This window comes from Lagenorhynchus albirostris, chromosome 3 (assembly GCF_949774975.1).
Source record: "Lagenorhynchus albirostris chromosome 3, mLagAlb1.1, whole genome shotgun sequence".
Classification (NCBI taxonomy): domain Eukaryota; kingdom Metazoa; phylum Chordata; class Mammalia; order Artiodactyla; family Delphinidae; genus Lagenorhynchus; species Lagenorhynchus albirostris.
The window spans coordinates 164,123,562-164,142,612 of NC_083097.1; the positions used below are offsets into that span (position 1 = coordinate 164,123,562).

Here is a 19,051-nt window from a genome sequence, read left to right on the forward strand (position 1 = left end):
TAGCTGTCCTAAGAGCCTCCTCCCAGCTATTGTTTTTTAAATTTAAGTAGAGTTGATTTACAATGGCATGTTAATTTCTGTTTACAGCAAAGTGATTCAGTTATACATATATATACAACCTTTAAAATTTTTTTATAATGATTTTTAAAATAAATTTATTTATTTAATTTATTTATTTTTGGCTGCATTGGGTCTTCGTTGTTGTGCGCGGGCTTCTCATTGCAGTGGCTTCTCTTATGGTTCAGCACAGGCTCTAGGCACGCAGGTTTCAGTAGTTGTGGCTCACGGGCTCTAGAGCACAGGCTCAGTAGCTGTGGCGCACGGGCTCTAGAGCGCAGGCTCAGTAGCTGTGGCTCACGGGCTCTAGAGCGCAGGCTCAGTAGCTGTGGCGCACGGGCTTAGTTGCTCCACGGCATGTGGGATCTTCCTGGACCAGGGCTCGAACCCGTGTTCCCTGCATTGGCAGGCGGATTGTTAACCACTGTGCCACTAGGGAAGCCCTATAATGATTTTTAAACAATTTATTTATTATTTATTTTGGCTGCACCAGGTCTTAGTTGCACCACGCGGGCTCTTCATGGCAGCATGCAGACTTCTTAGTTGCAGCACGCAGGCCTCTTAGTTGCAGAATGCATGTGGGATCTTAGTTCCCCGACCAGGGATAGAACCCGTGTCCCCTGCACTGGAAGGCGGATTCTTAACCACTGGACCACCAGGGAAGTCCCAGGACCTTGTTGTTTATCCATTCTATACATAAAAGCTTCCATCTGCTACCCCCAAACCACTCCATCCAAACCACATGGATCCCAGATCCATGTGGGATCTTCCCGGACCAGGGATCGAACCCGTGTCCCCTGCATTGGCAGGAGTATTCTTAACCACTGCACCACTAGGGAAGTCCCTAGATATGATTATTAAACCCATTTTACAGGTGAGGAAATAAAGTATCAGAAATAGAGGTCATACAGTGGGCAAACTACTGTTATTCCCAGTGGTCATCTTCATAGTCATCATACATTTAAAACTCAGAAAGCAACCCAATAAAAGCACAGGCAAAAGATCTATACAGTCTCTTCACAGAAGACAAATGGATGCCAAATAAGCACATGAAAATATTCTTATTGAAAACCATCAGGAAAATGCAAAATAACACGACAATCAGATACCACCACAAACCCACCAGAACAGCTAAAATGAAAAAGACTGACCCTGGGGCTTCCCTGGTGGCGCAGTGGTTAAGAGTCCGCCTGCCGATGCAGGGGACACGGGTTCGTGCCCCAGTCCGGGAACATCCCACAGGCCGCGGAGCAGCTGGGCCCGTGAGCCACAACTACTGAGCCTGCGTGTCTGGAGCCTGTGCTCCTCAACGGGAGAGGCCACAACAGTGAGAGGCCCGCGTACCGAAAAAAAAAAAAAAAAGCCTGACCCTACCAAGGTGAAGATATAGAGGAACCAAACATTTAAAGGGCATGCATTTTGTTGTATGTCAATGACACCCCAATAAACAAGAAAAAACAAATCAGTATGGTAACATTAGGACATGGACACAAAATTGCATTTGAGTGGAATCCAGTGAGGTAGGATTGGTGACTGTATTCTGGTGATTGTATTTTGGCGTCAGTGCCTGAATTTCATCCTGGGTCTCTCAGCAATTTCAAGAATGTTTCTGTGCTTCTCCACCCAGTTCCCATGCTCCTTAGTGAAATCATCCCTCCTAGGCTGAGCTGACTAAATTACACACTCTTGAAGGAAACACAAATATGTATAAAGATGCTTTCTCACATAGATCACTTTCCTAGTCAAACTTCCTTGCTTCCTTAGAGCCCCCTCATCCTACCTCTCATGCCTTTATTGCACCCAGAGTTGTGTGAGAGAATACTCTAGAAATGAACTCACATTATGACTGCCTTTTTGGCTGAAAGGATGCCAAACTCTTCTTTCATTCAACAAATGTATCCTGGGGGTAGGGATAGATTAGGAGTTTGGGATTAAAATATACACACTACTTTACATAAAATAGATAACCAACAAGGACCTACTGTATAGCACAGGAAACTATATTCAATGTCTTGTAATAACCTATAATGAAAAAGAATCTAATAAATAGATAAAGTATAGATAGATATGGATATATAACTGAATCACTTTGCTGTACACCTTAAACTAGCACAACATTGTAAATCAACTATATTTCAATAAATTTTTTTCTTTTTTGGCCGCACTGCATGGCATGTGGGATCTTATTTCCCCGGCCAGCGATCTAACCCTCATCCCCTGCATTGGGAGCACAGAGTTAACCGCTGCACCGCCAGGGAAGTCCCTCAGTAAAAATTTTAAAAAGTAAAAATAAAAAATAAAAACAAAAAAAATAAAAATAAAAAATAAAAACAATACTACTAAAAACCAACCAAACAAACAAACAAAAAACCCCCACAAATTTATCCTGGGCATCTACTATGTGCCAAGCTCTATGCTGGGCACAGGGCTATAGAAAGAGGACAAATACCACGGTCTCCTCTTGGGGTCTTGGAGGTAGGATAAAGGAGATAAATGTTGAATTCATTACACAAATAATTACATAGTTATGATTGCAATAAGGGTCACATAGGAAAATACAAGCTTACAATAACAGGAAGTAACCTAGTTTGGGGGCTGTGATCCGGGAGGACTTCTGAGGAAGCCACATTTAAGTTGGGCTCTGTATTAGTCCGAATGGGTCAAGTTTCCCTGCAATAGCAAACAAGACCAAAGTCCAATGGTTTAACACAACCAAAGTTTATTCCCCCGTCATGTTACTCATCCTACATGAGCTGGCAGAGGCTCAGCTCTACACAGTCATGAAGGGGTCCAAGCTGACCAGGTACGTACCATCTTGTGGCTGTACCGTCAGGAACTCACTGCCTCAGTTGCCACAAAGGGACAAGAGAGAGACTGGAGAAGCTTGTGTGGGCTTTTTTTATTATTTTTTTATTTAATTAATTTATTTATTTTGGGGCTGCGTTGGGTCTTGGTTGCTGCGCGTGGGCTTTCTCCAGTTGCGGCGAGTGGGGTCTACTCTTTGTTGCGGTGCGCAGGATTCTCATTGCGGTGGCTGCTCTTGTTGCAGAGCATGGGCTCTAGGCGCTGGGGCTTCAGTAGTTGTGGCTCTCGGGCTTTAGCGTGCAGGCTCAGTAGTTGTGGTGCACGGGCTTAGTTGCTCCGTGGCATGTGGGATCTTCCCGGACCAGGGATCAAACCCGTGTCCCCTGCATTGGCAGGCGGATTCTTAACCACTATGCACCCAGGGAAGTCCTTGTGTGGGCTTTTTGATGCCTCCTCGGAATTGATTGACATGCAGAAGTGATGTATGTCATTGCATACATCTCATATTTCAGTGGCCAAAATTAGTCAAGAGAGTCACCTAATTGAAGTAGTTTTTCATTCAATAGTGATCCCCAGAAATGTTTATCGTAGCATCTAAAGGATGAGTGAGAATTAGTGAGAAAAAGAGAGGAAGGAAGGAAGTGCCTTCCTTGGTAGAACAGCACATTCAAAGACATGGGAAACAAAGAGACAATGGGGGCTTCCCTGGTGGTGTAATGGTTAAGAATCCGCTTGCCAGTGTAGGGGACGTGGGTTCGATCCCTGGTCCAGGAAGATCTCATATGCCACGGAGCAACTAAGCCCATGTGCCACAACTACTGAGCCTGCATGCCACAACTGCTGAAGCCCCTGTGCCCAGAGGCCATGCTCTGCAACAAGGGAAGCCACTGCAATGAGAAGCCCGTGCACCACAACGAAGTGTAGCCCCCACTCGCCGCAATGAGAGAAAGCCCGCATGAGGCAACGAAGACCCAACGCTGTCAAAAATAAATAAATAAAATAAATAAATCTATTAAAAAAAAAGAGAGAGCTTCCCCGTCCCACTCCTGCTGAGAACCTGCCTTTGCTTCCTGCCCTCAGGTGTGTGAGAGGAGCATGTTTCTTTCCAATAAATACCAATACATCAAAAAAAAAAAAAAAAGGAGAGAGAGAGAGAGAGACAATGGGGATATGGATTCAAAATTCTGACAGAAAAGGATTTTCAATCCAGACCACTATTTCCAGCCAAAATATTGATCAAGTGTGAGGAGCAAGTAAACACATATCAAAACATGGAAGGACTCAGAAATGTTATCTTTGATGCTCTTACATTCTCAGAAATTTACTGTAGGATGCACTCCACAAAAACAGAGGGGTAAACAAAGAAAAAAAGAAGACATGAGACTGAGGAAACAGGGATTCCAGCTTAGGAAAGAGATGAAGAGAATTCCTGGGATGGTGGCAGGAGGAATACCCCAGCAAAAAGAACCCAGGAGGAAAACAGAGTGCTACCTATAGATTATCAGATGAATTTTATCATTTGGAAAGTTGGATTGAGATAAATTACCAGAACTTCTAAGAGAGACAGCTAAAGAAAAAAAGAAGGTAATTAACTCCAGGTGGAGAAATTATACATCATAATAATTACATTTCTTAATTGTATCCTTCAAAAGGAAATTACATTTTCATAAAATCAATAAAAAGAACGTGAGCCACCAAGACACCAGGTGAATGCATGTCTCATATTCAGTTGATGACTCAGTGGCGCCACCTGATGGCGGGGAGGCATCTCAAACTCAACTGGCCCTGAACTGAACTCCCTGAATTTAACTTCTGCCCTTTCTGTTGTTCCATGCCCTTCCCATCTCAGATGCCTGAAAAGCAACCCACCAAAGTTTGAGGACTCCTAATGGCCCACGTGAAGATGCTCAGACCAATTTTGGGTTGACTCCGCCCACATTCTCCAACCTGACCAATCAGAGCAGTCCACTCCCCAGACCAGGAGATTGGTTTGGTTATGACATGTGATCCTAGCTGGGCCAATGAAATTCAGTACTAGGACTTCTGGTGGAACCCTGGGGTGACCGGATATCTTTTTCCAAGTTGCTACTGAGTGGGAATAATGGATCTGTAGTGCCAGGAAGAATCTCTGCCACCCAAAGGGGAGCTTGATGAGATGAAAGCCCAGCTGAGCCAAGAGACAGAGTTAGATTCCTGGTGACACTGGAGCTTCTTGATCCAGGTATGCCTGAAGTTAACCCAACTCCTAGATCCCTAGATTTTCAGCTACGGGAGTCAATTCATTCCTAACCACTGCCCCCACGGCAGTTTGAGTTGTTTTTAAGTTGGACTTAATTTTTTTTCCTGGAACTTTCAACTAAACAAATCCTGATTAATACAGCCCCTACTCAATACCAGGCATTGCACTAAACAGTTGACATGACCAGTCTCATTGAACCGTATGAGAGGGGAATAATTATGATTCCCGTTTAACTGGTGAGGAAACTGAGGCTCACAGATGTCAATCCATCTGCCCAAGATCATCAGAGCCAGAATTCCAACCCACATCTCTCTGACCCCAAATCCTGCTTCTCTGACCATGAGGAACAGTTGCCAGGTTTGGAGATTTAGAGACAAGAGGTATGGTATGGTAGGGGGTGGGGAGCAGGGCAACAGCCAGTTGGCAAAGGCCTGGGCTGCCTGAGCTTGCTTTCTTTTATTATTATTTGTTTTAATTGAAGTATAGTTTATTTACAATGTTGTGTTTGTTTCAGATATACAGAAAAGTAATTCAGTTATACATGCATATATATCTTTTCTTTCCAGATTCTTTCCTCTTATAGGTTATTACAAAATATTGAGTATAGTTCCTTGTGCTATATAGTAGGTCCTTGTTGGTTATTTATTCTACATATAGTAGTGTGTATATGTTTATCCCAAACTCCTAATTTATCCCTTCCCCCCTCTGCTTGAGCTTTCTTCAAAGTGCTCCAAGGAGTTACGGGAGGGTCATGAGTGGGGAAGGACAGGAGGAAGCATGCACTGCAGTGTGTGCGTTGGGATCAATAAAAATAATAACAAAAAGTAATAACTATCAAACCACAATGAGATGCCACTTCACGCCCACCAGGATGACTGTAATCAAAAAGGACGGAAGGGACTTCACTGGTGGCACAGTGGTTAAGAATCCTCCTGCAGGGGACACGAGTTCGATCCCTGGTCCGGGAAGATCCCACATGCCACGGAGCAACTAAGCCCTTGCGCCACAACTACTGAGCCCGTGTGCCACAACTACTGAAGCCCGCATGCCTATAGCCTGTGCTGCACAAGAAGAGAAGCCACCGCAGTGAGAAGCCTGTGCACCGCAACAAAGAGGAGCCCTCGCTCCCCGCAACTAGAGAAAAGCCTGCGTGCAGCAACGAAGACCCAACACAGCCAAAAATAAATAAATAAATAATAAAATTTTAAAAGGATGGAAAATAACAAGTGTTAGCAGGATGTGGGGAAATCAGAACCCCTATATATTGCTGGTGGGAATGCAAAACAGGGCAATCACTTTGGAAAAGTTTGGCAGTTCCTCAAGACGTTCAGCAGAGAATTACCACATGACACCACAATTCCACTCCTAGATATATTCCCAATGGAAATAAAAATATATGTCCACATAAAAAGACCTGTATACAGGGACTTCCCTGGTGGTGCTGTGGATAAGACTCCACACTCCCAGTGCAGGGGGCCCAGGTTCGATCCCTGATCAGGAAACTAGATCGCACATGCATGCCACAACTAAGGAGCCCGCCTGCTGCAACTAAGACCCGGTGCAACCAAAAAAACAAAACAAAACAACAACAACAACAAACCTGTACACAAAGGTTTATAGCATTTTTCAAGGTAGCCAAAAATAAAAGAAGAAAAAGAATAGAAACAAGCCAAGTGTCTGAGAATTCCTTGATGGTCCAGTGGTTAGGACTTCGTGCTTTCACTGCAGGGGCCTGGGTTCGATCCCTGGTCAGGAACTAAGATCTTACATGCTGCATGACATGGCCAAAAAAAAAAAAGTCTGACATTTATCAAGTGGTTAGCTCTGGGCCGAGCAATGTGTTAGCTCTTTACACCAATGATTGCCTTCATACTCCCAAGATCACTGTGAGAACGAAAAAGATTTCCATGACTTCATTTTACAGATGAGTAGACTGAGGTCAGAGAGGTTAAGTAAGTCACACAGCAAGATGGTGAACAGATATCACAGGCCTGATATTTGAGGTCCACCAGATCTGCCCTTGCCCCACCCCCAGCTTCACCTCCCACTCCTGCTCTTTCCTCCCCCTAAGCCATAACTCTGCCCTACTGACCTGATTTCTGTTTCTTTTACCCACACATTCTTTTCAGCCTCCACACTTTTGTTTTTGTTTTTGTTTTTGCGATATGCGGGCCTCTCACTGTTGTGGCCTCTCCCGTTGCCGATGCGCAGGCTCAACGGCCATGGCTCACGGGCCCAGCTGCTCCGCGGCACGTGGGATCTTCCCGGACCAGGGCACGAACCCGTGTCCCCTGCATCGGCAGACGGACTCTCAACCACTGCGCCACCAGGGAAGCCCAGCCTCCACACTCTTGCATGTGCTGATTCAATCTCTCTGCCCAGTTGTTCTTTCCCCTCCCCTCCCTATCTAGTCTGTGAAATGAATGTCTAAGTGTGAGGGGGAAGAGAGAGAGAGAGAGAGAGAGAGAGGAAGAGAGAGGAGGATCTGACTCCAAGTTTCCAAACCTCAGTTGGAAGTGAGGGATGCAGGGAGGGGGGCACCAAGAGGGCTTCTTGGTGGGAAAGATCAGGGCCTGCCTCTTCTGCCTTCTGAGGACTTGGTCTGCCAACCATGTCTCCATCTTTTGGAGCCCTTGGCCTGGGTTTAACCCAAGCTGTATCTGGGGACATCTGTGCAGGAAGATGAGGTCAGATTTTCCCCTGGGCAGTTCACCAGGCCCGGAGTGAGCAGGGGAGAAAAGCATGGCTCTGCCCAATTTCTGCCCAGCACCTGGGGACAAGGTGATTCCCCCCCCCCACGAAGCCCCTCACTCTCCCAACTCAAAGCCTCTTCTCGGAGCCTTTTAGAATTTTTAATAAGTACATTAATACAATAGTAGTATTCACTCATAAAAAGAAATGAAGTCCTGCTGCCTGCTACAACCTGGAAGAACCTCAAAACATTATGCTAAGTGAAAGAAGTCTGGTGCAAAAGGCCACATATTGTATGATTCCATTTATATGACGTATCCAGAATAGAGAAACCCATAGAGACAGAGTGCAGATCAGTGGTTGCCTCGGGCTGGGGGATGGCGATGGGGAACAACTGTTTAATGGGTGTGGGGTTTCCTTTTGGGGTGATGAAAATGTTTTGAAACTAGATAGAGGTGGTGGTTGAATACCATTGTGAATGTCCTCAATGCTACTGAATTGTTCCTTTAAGAGGATTAATTTTATGTTACGTGACTATCACCTCCATTTTTTTTTTTTTTTTTTTTTTTTTTTTTTGGCTGCGATGTGCAGCCTGCAGGATCTCAGTTCCCTAATCAGGGATTGAGCCCAGGCCACTGCGGTGAAAGCGCTGAGTCCGGACTTTCCTGGTGGCACGGTGGTTAACATCCGCCTACCAATGCAGGGGAAATGGGTTCAAGCCCTGATCCAGGAAGATGCCACATGCCTCGGAGCAACTAAGCCCATGCGCCACAACTACTGAGCCTGCGCTCTAGAGCCCACGAGTCACAACTACTGAGTCCACGTGCCACAACTACAGAAGCCCGCATACCTAGAGCCCGTGCTCTGTGACAAGAGAAGCCACTGCAATGAAGAGTAGCCCCCGCTGGCCGCCACTACAGAAAGCCCACACACAGCAATGAAGACCCAACACAGTCAAAAATAAATTAACAAATAAATTTGTTAAAAAAAAACAAAAAGAAAAGCTCTGAGTCCTAACCACTAGACCACCAGGGAACTTCCTCAATTAAAAAAAAAAAAAAAAGGAAGTACAGTAAGCTAGGCCTTTGCTCATGCTGATTCCTCTTCCAGGAACACCCTTCCCTCTGCCTTCATGTTATTCTGACCTCAGCTCACTTCACCTCCACAAAGAGGCGTTGCCTGCTCTTGGATCTAAAATGGTCCCCAGGACTTCTCTGGTGGCGCAGTGGTTAAGAATCTGCCTGCCAATGCAGGGGACACAGGTTTGATCCCTGGTCCGGGAAGATCCCACATGCCGTGGAGCAACTAAGCCCATGTGCCACAAAGACTGAGCCTGCGCTCTAGGGCCCGTGAGCCACAACTACTGAGCCTGCGTGCTGCAACTACTGAAGCCTGCGCACCTAGAGCCTGTGCTCTGCAACAAGAGAAGCCACCGCAAGGAGAAGCCCGTGCACCACAACGAAGAGTAGTCCCCGCTCGCCGCAACTAGAGAAAGCCCCCGCACAGCAACGAAGACCCGATGCAGCCAAAAATCAATATATAAGTAAATAAAAATTTAAAAATAAATAAATAATAAAAAAATTTAAAAAAATAAAGTGGTCCCCATTCCGGGAATTCCCTGGTGGTCCAGTGCACACTTTCACTGCCAAGGGTGCAGGTTCAATCCCTGGTTGGGGCCCACAAGCTGCGCGGCCAAAAAAAATAAAATAAAATAAATTCCCCATTCACTCCCGTAACACAACATTATATTTTATTTGTTTATAGTACATGTCACTATGTGGAATTCTCTTAATAACTTGTGTATGATTTTTTTTTGTCCCCCACAAAAATGTGAGCGTCTTATGGGCAGAGGACCATGGTGTTCCCATTTTTAGATGAGGAAATGGAGGTTCAGGGAAGTTTAGAAACTGAAAGTCGCCCTGCCACCTGTCTCCTCTGAAATCCATGCTCCTGGCACTGCAGCCAGAGATTTCAAGCTCAGATACTGTGAGAGACCAGGCTGGCAATAGAAATGTCCAAAGCCTCCTGGTGGCGTGGCCTGGGAGCATATGTCTTCTCGAGGACCTCTCAGGCTGTAAAATTACCTTTTTAAAAAAAAATTTAATTTAATTTATTTTTTTGGCTGTGTTGGGTCTTTGTTGCTGCCTGCAGTCTTTCTCTAGTTGCAGAGAGCAGGGGGCTACTCTTCGTTGTGGTGCGTGAGCTTCTCATTATGGTGACTTCTCTTGTTGCAGAGCACACGCTCTAGGCACGTGGGCTCCAGTAGTTGTGACGCACGGGCTTAGTTGCTCCGCGGCATGTGGGATCTTCCCGGACCAGGGAACAAACCTGTGTCCCCTGCATTGGCAGGCGGATTCTTAACCACTGCGCCACCAGGGAAGTCCCTAATTTTTATTTTATATTGGAGCATAGTTGATTTACAAGGTGGTGTTAGTTTCAGGTGTACAGCAAAGTGAATCAGTAATACATATACATAAATCTACTCTTTTTCAGATTCTTTTCCCATATAGGTTATTACAGAACACTGAGTAGAGTTCCCTGTGCTATACAGTAGGTCCTTGTTGATTATCTATTTTATATAGAGTAGTGTGTGTATGTTAATCCCAAACTCCTAGTTTATCCCTCCCCCCACCTTTTTTTTTGATTAATAAACTCTATTTTTTAGAGCAGTTTTAGGTTCACAGCAAATTGAGCAGAAAGTACAGAGATGTTCCATATACTCCCCGTGCCCCACACCCAACCTCTCCCACTATGGACACCCCACACCACAGCAGTGTATTTAGTACCACTGATGAACCTACATGAACACATCATTATCACCCAAAGTCCATAGGTCCATAGTGGCTCCCCCACCCCCACACCTTCCCCCTGGCACTTCGAGACTGCGAGGCATGCCAGGATCTTATTTTCCGGACCAGGGATTGAAACTGTGCCCCCTGCAGTGGAAGCACGGTCTTAACCACTGGACCACGCGGAGTCCCGAAAGTCCATAGATTTTTTACATTGAGGTTCACTCTCTGTGTTACACATTCTTTGGGTTTGGACAAATGTATAATGACATGTATCTACCATTACTGTATGATACAGAATAGTTTCACTGCCCTAAAAATCCCCTGTTCTCTGCCTATTCATCCCTCCCTCCTCCATAATCCCTCTCAACCACCGATCTTTTTACTGTCCCCATAGTTTTGCCTTTTCCAGAATGTCACATGGTTGGAACTATACATCATGTAGCCTTTTCACATTGGCTTCTTTCACTTGGGAATATGCATTTAAGCTTCCTTCATGTCTTTTCATGGCTTGATAGCTCATCTCTTTTTGAGCTAATAGTCCATTGTCTGGATGTACCAGTTTATTTATCCATTCACCTACTGAAGGACATCTTGGTGGCTTCCAAGTTTTGACAATTATGGAGAAAGCTGCTAGTAACATCCACGTGCAGGTTTTTGTGTGGACAACACTCTATTCTTGAGAAGCAAGTCTCGAAGTCCAGCTCCTTCCCTCAAGGAGGGGGGAACTTAGCTCTCCCCTTTAGAGAGAGTTTCCAAGAATTTTTGGACAAAGATTAAGGCCACCTAGGTGATTAATAAATATTTGGGAGGAGAAACTTTGAGGCTATGCGAATGTCGTCTTTCTCCTTAAAGTTTTACCCATTAATTTTCTCATTAATCAGTGGGTTCTACCTGCAACAATGACCACAGTGGTATTCTAACAGTGATTTTCTATTTTCATCATTCATTATACTTTTTTTTTTTTTTTTGGCTACATCATGCAGCTTGTGGGATCTTAGTTCCCTGACCAGGGATCGAACTCGTTCCCCCTGCAGTAGAAGTGCAGAGTCCTAACCACTGGACTGCCAGGGAATCCCTCATTATACTTTTATTCATTGGAATTCTTCTGTCAGGAAGATTTGTTCCTTCTCCCTCAGTTTAAATAGATTCATTCATGTATTTAAATCGGCATGGATTTGTGGACATTTATTCTATTCTTTGGGTTATAATCCAATTCTATCGCTATTTATTTTGTTCAAATTGTTCCAGCTTTGGCCAGTGGGAGTTCTTTCAGACTGGCTCTGGTGTCTTTTTGGCATTTTTTTTTTTAAAGCACTCTGTCTAGAAGATGCTCCAGGGTCCTTGTGCAGTTTCTCTGCCCCAGCCCTAGAAGTGGTCGTTTCTCCAAGAAGCCCTGGTTCCTCATACTGGGAAATGGTATTTAGAAACCAAGATCTGGGTGCTGAGTGTACTCATTGCTACTGGGGTGTCATTGCTCTAAGCCCTCGGCAGGCAGAGCTGGGAAATGTGTGTGTACTAACCCGTGTGTACACTCACATCCATATTTACTTTCATATCTAACTGTTAAAATAAACACTTCATAATGGTAACCCCATCCGGCACCACACTGCTTATTTGTAACTTCATTCTCCAACAGTATGAAAACTGATTGTCAGTATCTACAACATATGTACTTATTTGTTCAGTGCTAGTACATAGCAGTTCCAGAATTAACCCGTACCCCTGTGAGAAACAAATATACCGACCAGACTTGTGTTTCTGTACCGTTCGGACAGATGTTTGAATGGGAAACCTTTGAGCCAAGTAACCGAATCTTGAGGTTGTGAGCCGGAGTTCGCCCTACGACCTCCAGTTTGAGACAACCCCCCACCATCCCCCCCACCCCACCCCGCCGAAACCATGAATGCTCTGGTCTCTGGCTGTGGGAAAGTTGTCAGTTCGCACCTCCCTGCAGCCACATTCATGCCTCAGGACTGGTCAGAGGGAGATGGAGAGGGGGGGAATGGGAAGTCCTGCTGCAGCCCTCTGCCTCTGGATGGGTGGAGGTGTGAGGGTACTGTGGGAGGCATTTTGCTCTTTCAGAGATGAGGATACAGCTCAGTGAGAGTGGGCACAGGTTGGGTGGGGCGGCCCCTATGGGTGAGGGCCCTGGCAGCAGAACCTGCCGGGCAGGTGTGCCGGCCCAGACATGCATCAGGCGGCGGGCTGTGGCAGGAGCTCGGAGGCCAGGGGTGCCCTTCCCCTGGGAAAGAGACCAGGCATGGCTGGGGGGCAGGGGGTGGAGGCAGGTTGGGGTGCTAGTGGTGCCTGGGGTTGATGGGCCCTGAGTTGAACCCCTTCCTAATTCCTCCTCTGGGATACAGTGGTGACCAATAGCACCTGAGCTAACATTGACTGAACTCTCACCTGTGTCTCACAGCTCTGTTCCACTCCTTCCTCCTCAACAGCATCCCTCGGAGTGGGAACTGTCGTTATCCATTTTACAAAAGAGGCTGCCAATGCTCAGAGTGGGTGTCACTTGCCCAGAGTCCTAGATTACAAAGTAGCTAAGCCCAGCTCCACACTCCAAGCTCTTAACCTTTACTCAGTGACTGGGCAGAGGGACAGACAGGGTCCCTGGCTTCCTGGAGCTGGGAGTCTAGGGCAGAGACCCACAGTATGCCAGATGAATAAGTAAACATTCAAGGTAATTTCAGATGGTGCCAACTGCCGTGTGAGCTTGGGGAGGAGGGGGACGCAGCAGGGAAGGCCTCTCTGTGGAGGTGACCGGCTGGAAGGGCTGGAAGAAGGGTGTTCCAGGCAGGCTGATCCCCAAGTGCCAAGGTCTTGAAGTGTGTGAGGAACTGGGGGGAAGTCAGTGGGGCTGGAAGGGAGTATGACGGAGGAATAGCAGAGATGTAAGGAGGAAAGACTGTGCAAGGCCTTGTGGGTTTTGAAGGCCTTGTAGTTGGGGTTTGGACTTGAACTCTGAGCCACATATGGAGCCATGGGAGGGTCTAGAGCAGGAGAGGGCTGTGATCTTGTGGGATCTTGTGTACGAGGTGGCATGAGTTGGGGGTGCTGGGCCTGAGACCCGTGGCAGGAAGAGCCCCCCTCCACCCTGCGGGGCCCGTGGGAGGTGAGATCGCCGCCTGGGAGGTGAGAAGCAGCCACTTTCCCACCCTGGGGTGTGGCTTCCCCTTTGCAGAATGGGGTCATTTATGGATCACATGATGTGTGCCAGGCATGGCCCCGCCGCGGCTGGGGAATCTTCAGGGCTCATCCCAGCGGGCTTGGTCGCGGGAGGCTGTGGAGCTCTGGCACCCAAACCTTAAGGTGCCCCCCCTTCGTGGGCCCCACTGGCTGCGCTGTCCCTGTGTGGGACCTGTCGGAGCAGGCAGGAGTGGTTGTATTTGGAGCCACAGAGATTCCCTAAGAGGCTACACGGGGATGCGACCCGGCCTGGGTGTCCCACGCGGTCCCTCCCCTGGGGGCACCCTTCCGATCCATCCCCAACCTCTGGCTCATGGTCCCTGGGACGCCCTCACCCCACCCGTGACCCGCAAAGCCTGAGGCAGCCAGTGCAAAGGGCACAGTCCTGGTGAAGGTCGTGGCAGCCAGGCCCAGCCCCCCCTTCCCGGCTGTGGCCTCTGGTAGGAGGGAGCTTCCCAGCCTGGAGGCTCCTGGGAACTGGGGGTGTGGGCTGCGGGGCCAGCTGGGACTGGCCCGTCGGAGGAGCGGAGGCCTGGGAGAGACGTGGGAGAGGCACAGAGAAAGGCGGAGAAGCGACTGAGAGAGACACACACAGAGACGGGGAGAAACAGAGACGGAGAGACCCTGAGAGAACAGAAGAGAGACACACAGAGAGAAAGTGAGGGAGACAGTCATTCATTCATTCACTCAGCGGCTGCTTACTGGGCACAGGCTGTGTCCAGGCAGTGCCCACGACAGAACGCAAATTCCTACCCCTGTGGGGCTGACTGGTGGGGACACAGTCCAGAAACATGACAACCGAGTAAATCACGTTGTCGGGAGTGATAAGGGTGAGAGAGACGGGGTGGGGGAAGCGGGAGAACCAGGGGGACTTACGAGCCAGATTCTCCTTATCTGGGGAGGAAAAGGTTCCCACCAGAATCTTGACCGCGCCTGCCCCTCCCCCACTCGCCCCAGACGGGGGGTGGGAGCGGGGAAATGGGGTGGGGCCTGAGCCCGGAGGCCGACGGGACCTAGCTGCTGGGGGGAGGGGATTGAGGCTACCGCTGCCGAAGACCCCTCCTAACCCGGGTTGCCAGGGTCCCTCCGCCGGTGGGACGTACTTGGGGTGCAGCCCAGGAGGTTCAGTTGGAAGGTAGGTGGAATACAGGGAGGGACCAGTGCCCAGAGGACAGAGAGGACCCCTTTACTTCGGTGGGCGGGGGGAGAGGCTGAAGAACCCTCCCCTTCTCATGTCTCCGGGTCCTCCCACCGCGACGGAGCGTCCCTGGGAGAGAAGCCCAGGCCCGGAGGGGGAAGCTGAGGGCTCGCCTGTGCCAGTCGCCACCAGGGCGCGTTCCGGTGCCGCGGCGGGTGGCACAGGCTGGCAGACACAGGCTGGGAGCCCGGACCCCAAGGGGAGGGGGCAATTGCTTGCGACCGCGGGCACTCGGCCTTGCGGGCCCGCCCCCTCGCCTGTCAGCTCCAGTCCCGCCCCCCGAACAGAGGCAGCTCACTCAGCTCCAGGCCGCTCGACTGCTGAGCGCACAACACCTGGGCACAGGGGTGAGTGTACAGCACCGGGTCCTTTCGCGCGCGGGGCTCGGCCTGGCCCAGAGGGTGTTGCCCTTGTCACTACCCTTGTCCCCTTGCTTGGGTTCCTCGGCCTTTCCCGAAGGCCTCGCGGGAGAGGAAAACCGGCGACTTCGTGACTGGATGCGGGACCCGGGATGGGGGTGTTTGTGGGGCGCCCGGAATCCCCTGGCCTCGCTCCCTCCCAGCCACGCCACTGCAAGTTTCACTACCTCACTTGTGCCTCCAGGCAAGACGAGACAAGGCGGGCGGTGCACAGGGTGTGAGCCTCTGTGCAGTGTTCCCAGCAGAGCGAATGTAACCTGTATCTGCGTGTATCTGATGCCCCCTTCCCCCACAGCGTGGCTGAGTCCGTGACTCCCTGTGAGTCCGTATTTGCGTCTGGTTCCCTGTGTGCAGCTGAAGCTGTCTGGGGTGCATTTGTTTCTGCCATGTCCAACTAAGTCCGTTCCCCTCCCTAGGCCTTGGTTTTCTCATCTGTTAAGTGGGACTCCCGTGATTGTGTAACTGTTTCTGCGTGGATGTGTTTGTGTGGGAGCGTGAAAACCTTTGTGCCTGCTTCTATGCAGGGTACTTTGAGCGTCAGCTTCGTCGTCTGTAAATTGGGGACGAGGGGATTATAGCATGCAGTCACAGGTGGGAGGTATTATTATACTTTAATGACATATATGCCCTTCTGCAAGAGTCTGTGAGATGTGGATCCTGTCTGCTGCCCTCAGGCTCTGTCGCTGCAAAATGCGTGGATGGGCTCAGCTTTCTCCCTGGGGTTTTGTGGCGGATGAAGGGGGGTTCGCAGAAAAAAGCCCTGTGTGCAGCGAGGTGTGAAGATTGTGGGGCTCTGGGTTCCAGGCTGGGTGTGGGTGGAGTTTGTGAAATTGTGGCCTGTGAGACTAGGCATAAGATCCCGTCTGCGTGTGGCGGAATTTGTATATCTTTGCCTGTGTCTCTCTGTCCATGTGTGAATGGGCATTCGTGTTTCCCTGATAGGGTGTAACTGCGCATTTTGCCCTAGTTTGTGACTATCTGTGCACATGTCCTTGTCGGTGTGTCACTGTATTTGTGTGTCCCTTTCTGTGTGTGGCTATTGCTGTCTGTTTATGATTAATATGCCTCTGGACATCCCTGCTTGTGTGTGAATTATTAGTGTACCTTTCCTGTGGGACTTGTGTTACCCTGTCCCCTTGTGATGTTATTTGTGTGTCTTTGTGTCGGCCTGTCTCCATGGACACCCCCCTGCCATCCCAAACTCCCTCTGGGCCCCGTAGTGCGTGTGGGGTAGGGAGTAGGGGGTTAGGACCCCCTTCGCAGGTGAGGCCCCGCCCGTGCCCGCCTCCGCAGGCCGCGGGGATGGTGCGCGCCAGGCCTGACATTGCACCCAATCTCTCTGCAGTCTTGGGGCGGGCAGCCCATGGAGCCGGGGCTGCTGCGGCCAGCGCCAGTGAGCGAGGTCATCGTCCTGCATTACAACTACACCGGGAAGCTCCGCGGTGCGCGCTACCAGCCCGGCGCGGGACTGCGCGCCGACGCCGTCGTGTGCCTGGCCGTGTGCGCGCTCATCGTACTCGAGAACTTGGCCGTGCTGATCGTGCTCGGACGCCACCCGCGCTTCCATGCGCCCATGTTCCTGCTCCTGGGTAGCCTCACGCTGTCCGACCTGTTGGCGGGCGCCGCCTATGCAGCCAACATCCTGTTGTCGGGGCCTCTCACGCTGCGCCTGTCGCCCGCGCTCTGGTTCGCTCGTGAGGGTGGCGTCTTCGTGGCGCTCGCCGCGTCCGTGCTGAGCCTCTTGGCCATCGCGCTCGAGCGCCTCCTCACCATGGAGCGCCGGGGACCCGGACCCGCTCCCGCAGCTCGTCGGGGGCGCACGCTGGCGCTGGCGGCCGCGGCCTGGGGCGTGTCGCTGCTCCTCGGGCTACTGCCCGCGCTCGGCTGGAATTGTCTCGGCCATCTGGACGCCTGCTCCACGGTCCTGCCGCTCTATGCTAAGGCCTACGTGCTCTTCTGCGTGCTCGCCTTTGTTGGCATCCTGGCTGCCATCTGCGCACTCTACGCGCGGATCTACTGCCAAGTGCGCTCCAAAGCGCGGCGCCTGGGAGCCCACCCCGGGGCTGGCGAGGGCGCCTCGACCCGCGCACGCCACACGCCGCGCTCGTTGGCTCTGTTGCGCACGCTCAGCGTGGTGCTCCTGGCCTTCGTGGCTTGTTGGGGACCACTCTTCCTGCTGCTCTTGCTGGACGTGGCGTGCCCGGCGCGCGCCTGCCCTGTGCTCCTGCAGGCGGACCCCTTCCTGGGCCTGGCCATGGCCAACTCGCTTCTGAACCCCATCATCTACACGTTCACCAACCGCGACATGCGCCAAGCGCTCCTGCGCCTTCTCTGCTGCGGCCGCCGCTGGTGCAGCCTAGGCCCGGGTGCCTCCCAGCCGTCGGGGAGCCCCCCTGGGGCTTCGGGCGGCCTGCAGCGCTGGCTGCCTCCTGGCCTGGATGGCAGCTCCAGCCACTCCGAGCGCTCGTCACCCCAGCGGGACGGGCTGGACACCAGCGGCTCGACAGGCACCCCTGGCGCACTCACAGCCGCCTGGACCCTGGTACCCCCTCCAGCCGCAGACTGACGCCCTTTGGTCCGCCACTGGCCTCCCTAAGAGCTCTTTCGCAGACTTTCTTGCTAAATTAAGGAATTTATAGGAAAAGCAGCTGAAGATGGTGGAGGCAGAAAAGACGCAGGAGAATGTATTTTATTGCCGCTAAACCCCACAGCAATGAACAAAACAGACAAAAATCCCTTCCCTTGTGGGATGGATGTTCTGGTGGCGGACATAGACAACGGAATGAAGAGGTATGGAGATAATTCCAGTGACAATACAGTGATGCGATGGTGGTCAGGGGATGCCTCTCTGCAGAGGTGGTAACGTGTGACGTGAGATGGACTGTCCCGGGAACTTCTGAAGGAAGATCATTTCAGGGTGGGGCTGCAAAGGCCCTGAGCCTAGAATATGCCTGTGTGTTCTCTGAAAAGCACATAAGTCAATGTGGCTGGAGCGGAGGATGGAGAGGGAGAGTGGGAGGAAACAAAGGCAGGGGAATAATGGGACAGATGGGGCAGGGACTTATGAGCCCAGGGGAGGACTTTCTTTTGCTCTGAGTGAAGTGGGTTCATGGAGCGTTCTAGGCAGAGGAGGGACTTAATCTGGCTCACGTGTTTACAGATGCCTCTGGTCTCTGTGGAGGGTGAAGCTAGGAGAACAAGGTGATGGTGACTGCACTGGCCTAGGGGAGTGATGATGAGGAATCAGACCGTGTGGATTCTCCATGGATTTGGGAGGTATTGGACGGAATTCCGGAGGAAATTGGGCGTGGGGGAGAGAGGAGTCAAGGACAGCTCTTCACTCGAGAGGAGAGACCAAAGACAGGGCACCCTAAAAGTTTACTCTAGGAGACTCAGCCAATTCCTATCTGAAACAAGATTTCTTTGAATGTGGTGTCAGATCCTTCATAAAGAATAAAAATACAATCGAATAATAAAAGTGATTACAGTTTATTGTGCCTGGATAGTCGCCCCATAGTGCTAGGCCCAGGACAGGCCTTTTCCTCACCCTTACTGCAACCTTTCAAGGTAGGTTTCCTCACCCCCATTTGACAGATGAGGAAACTCCAAGAACAAAGTACCTTGTCCCAGTGTCTGAGCCAGGATACAAGACCAGGTG

The 19,051-nt window shown here is 50.3% G+C and overlaps 1 protein-coding gene across 4 annotated transcripts; it reads left to right on the plus strand.

The window, feature by feature from the left end:
- The first annotated feature begins 4,957 nt into the window (after window positions 1-4,957).
- Window positions 4,958-18,851, plus strand: S1PR5 (sphingosine-1-phosphate receptor 5). Of its 4 annotated transcripts, XM_060145189.1 has the most exons (3): window positions 14,774-14,911; window positions 15,239-15,321; window positions 16,739-18,851. In XM_060145189.1, exon 3 carries the CDS (start codon window positions 16,757-16,759, stop codon window positions 17,957-17,959), a length of 1,203 nt encoding a protein of 400 aa, XP_060001172.1. In that variant the 5' UTR covers window positions 14,774-14,911; window positions 15,239-15,321; window positions 16,739-16,756; the 3' UTR covers window positions 17,960-18,851. The 4 variants fall into 4 exon arrangements, with proteins under 4 accessions (XP_060001174.1, XP_060001172.1, XP_060001175.1 ...); XM_060145191.1 differs by lacking the exons at window positions 14,774-14,911; window positions 15,239-15,321 and adding an exon at window positions 4,958-5,083; XM_060145192.1 differs by lacking the exon at window positions 15,239-15,321 and having other exon boundaries at window positions 14,791-14,911.
- The last annotated feature ends 200 nt before the right edge of the window (window positions 18,852-19,051 follow it).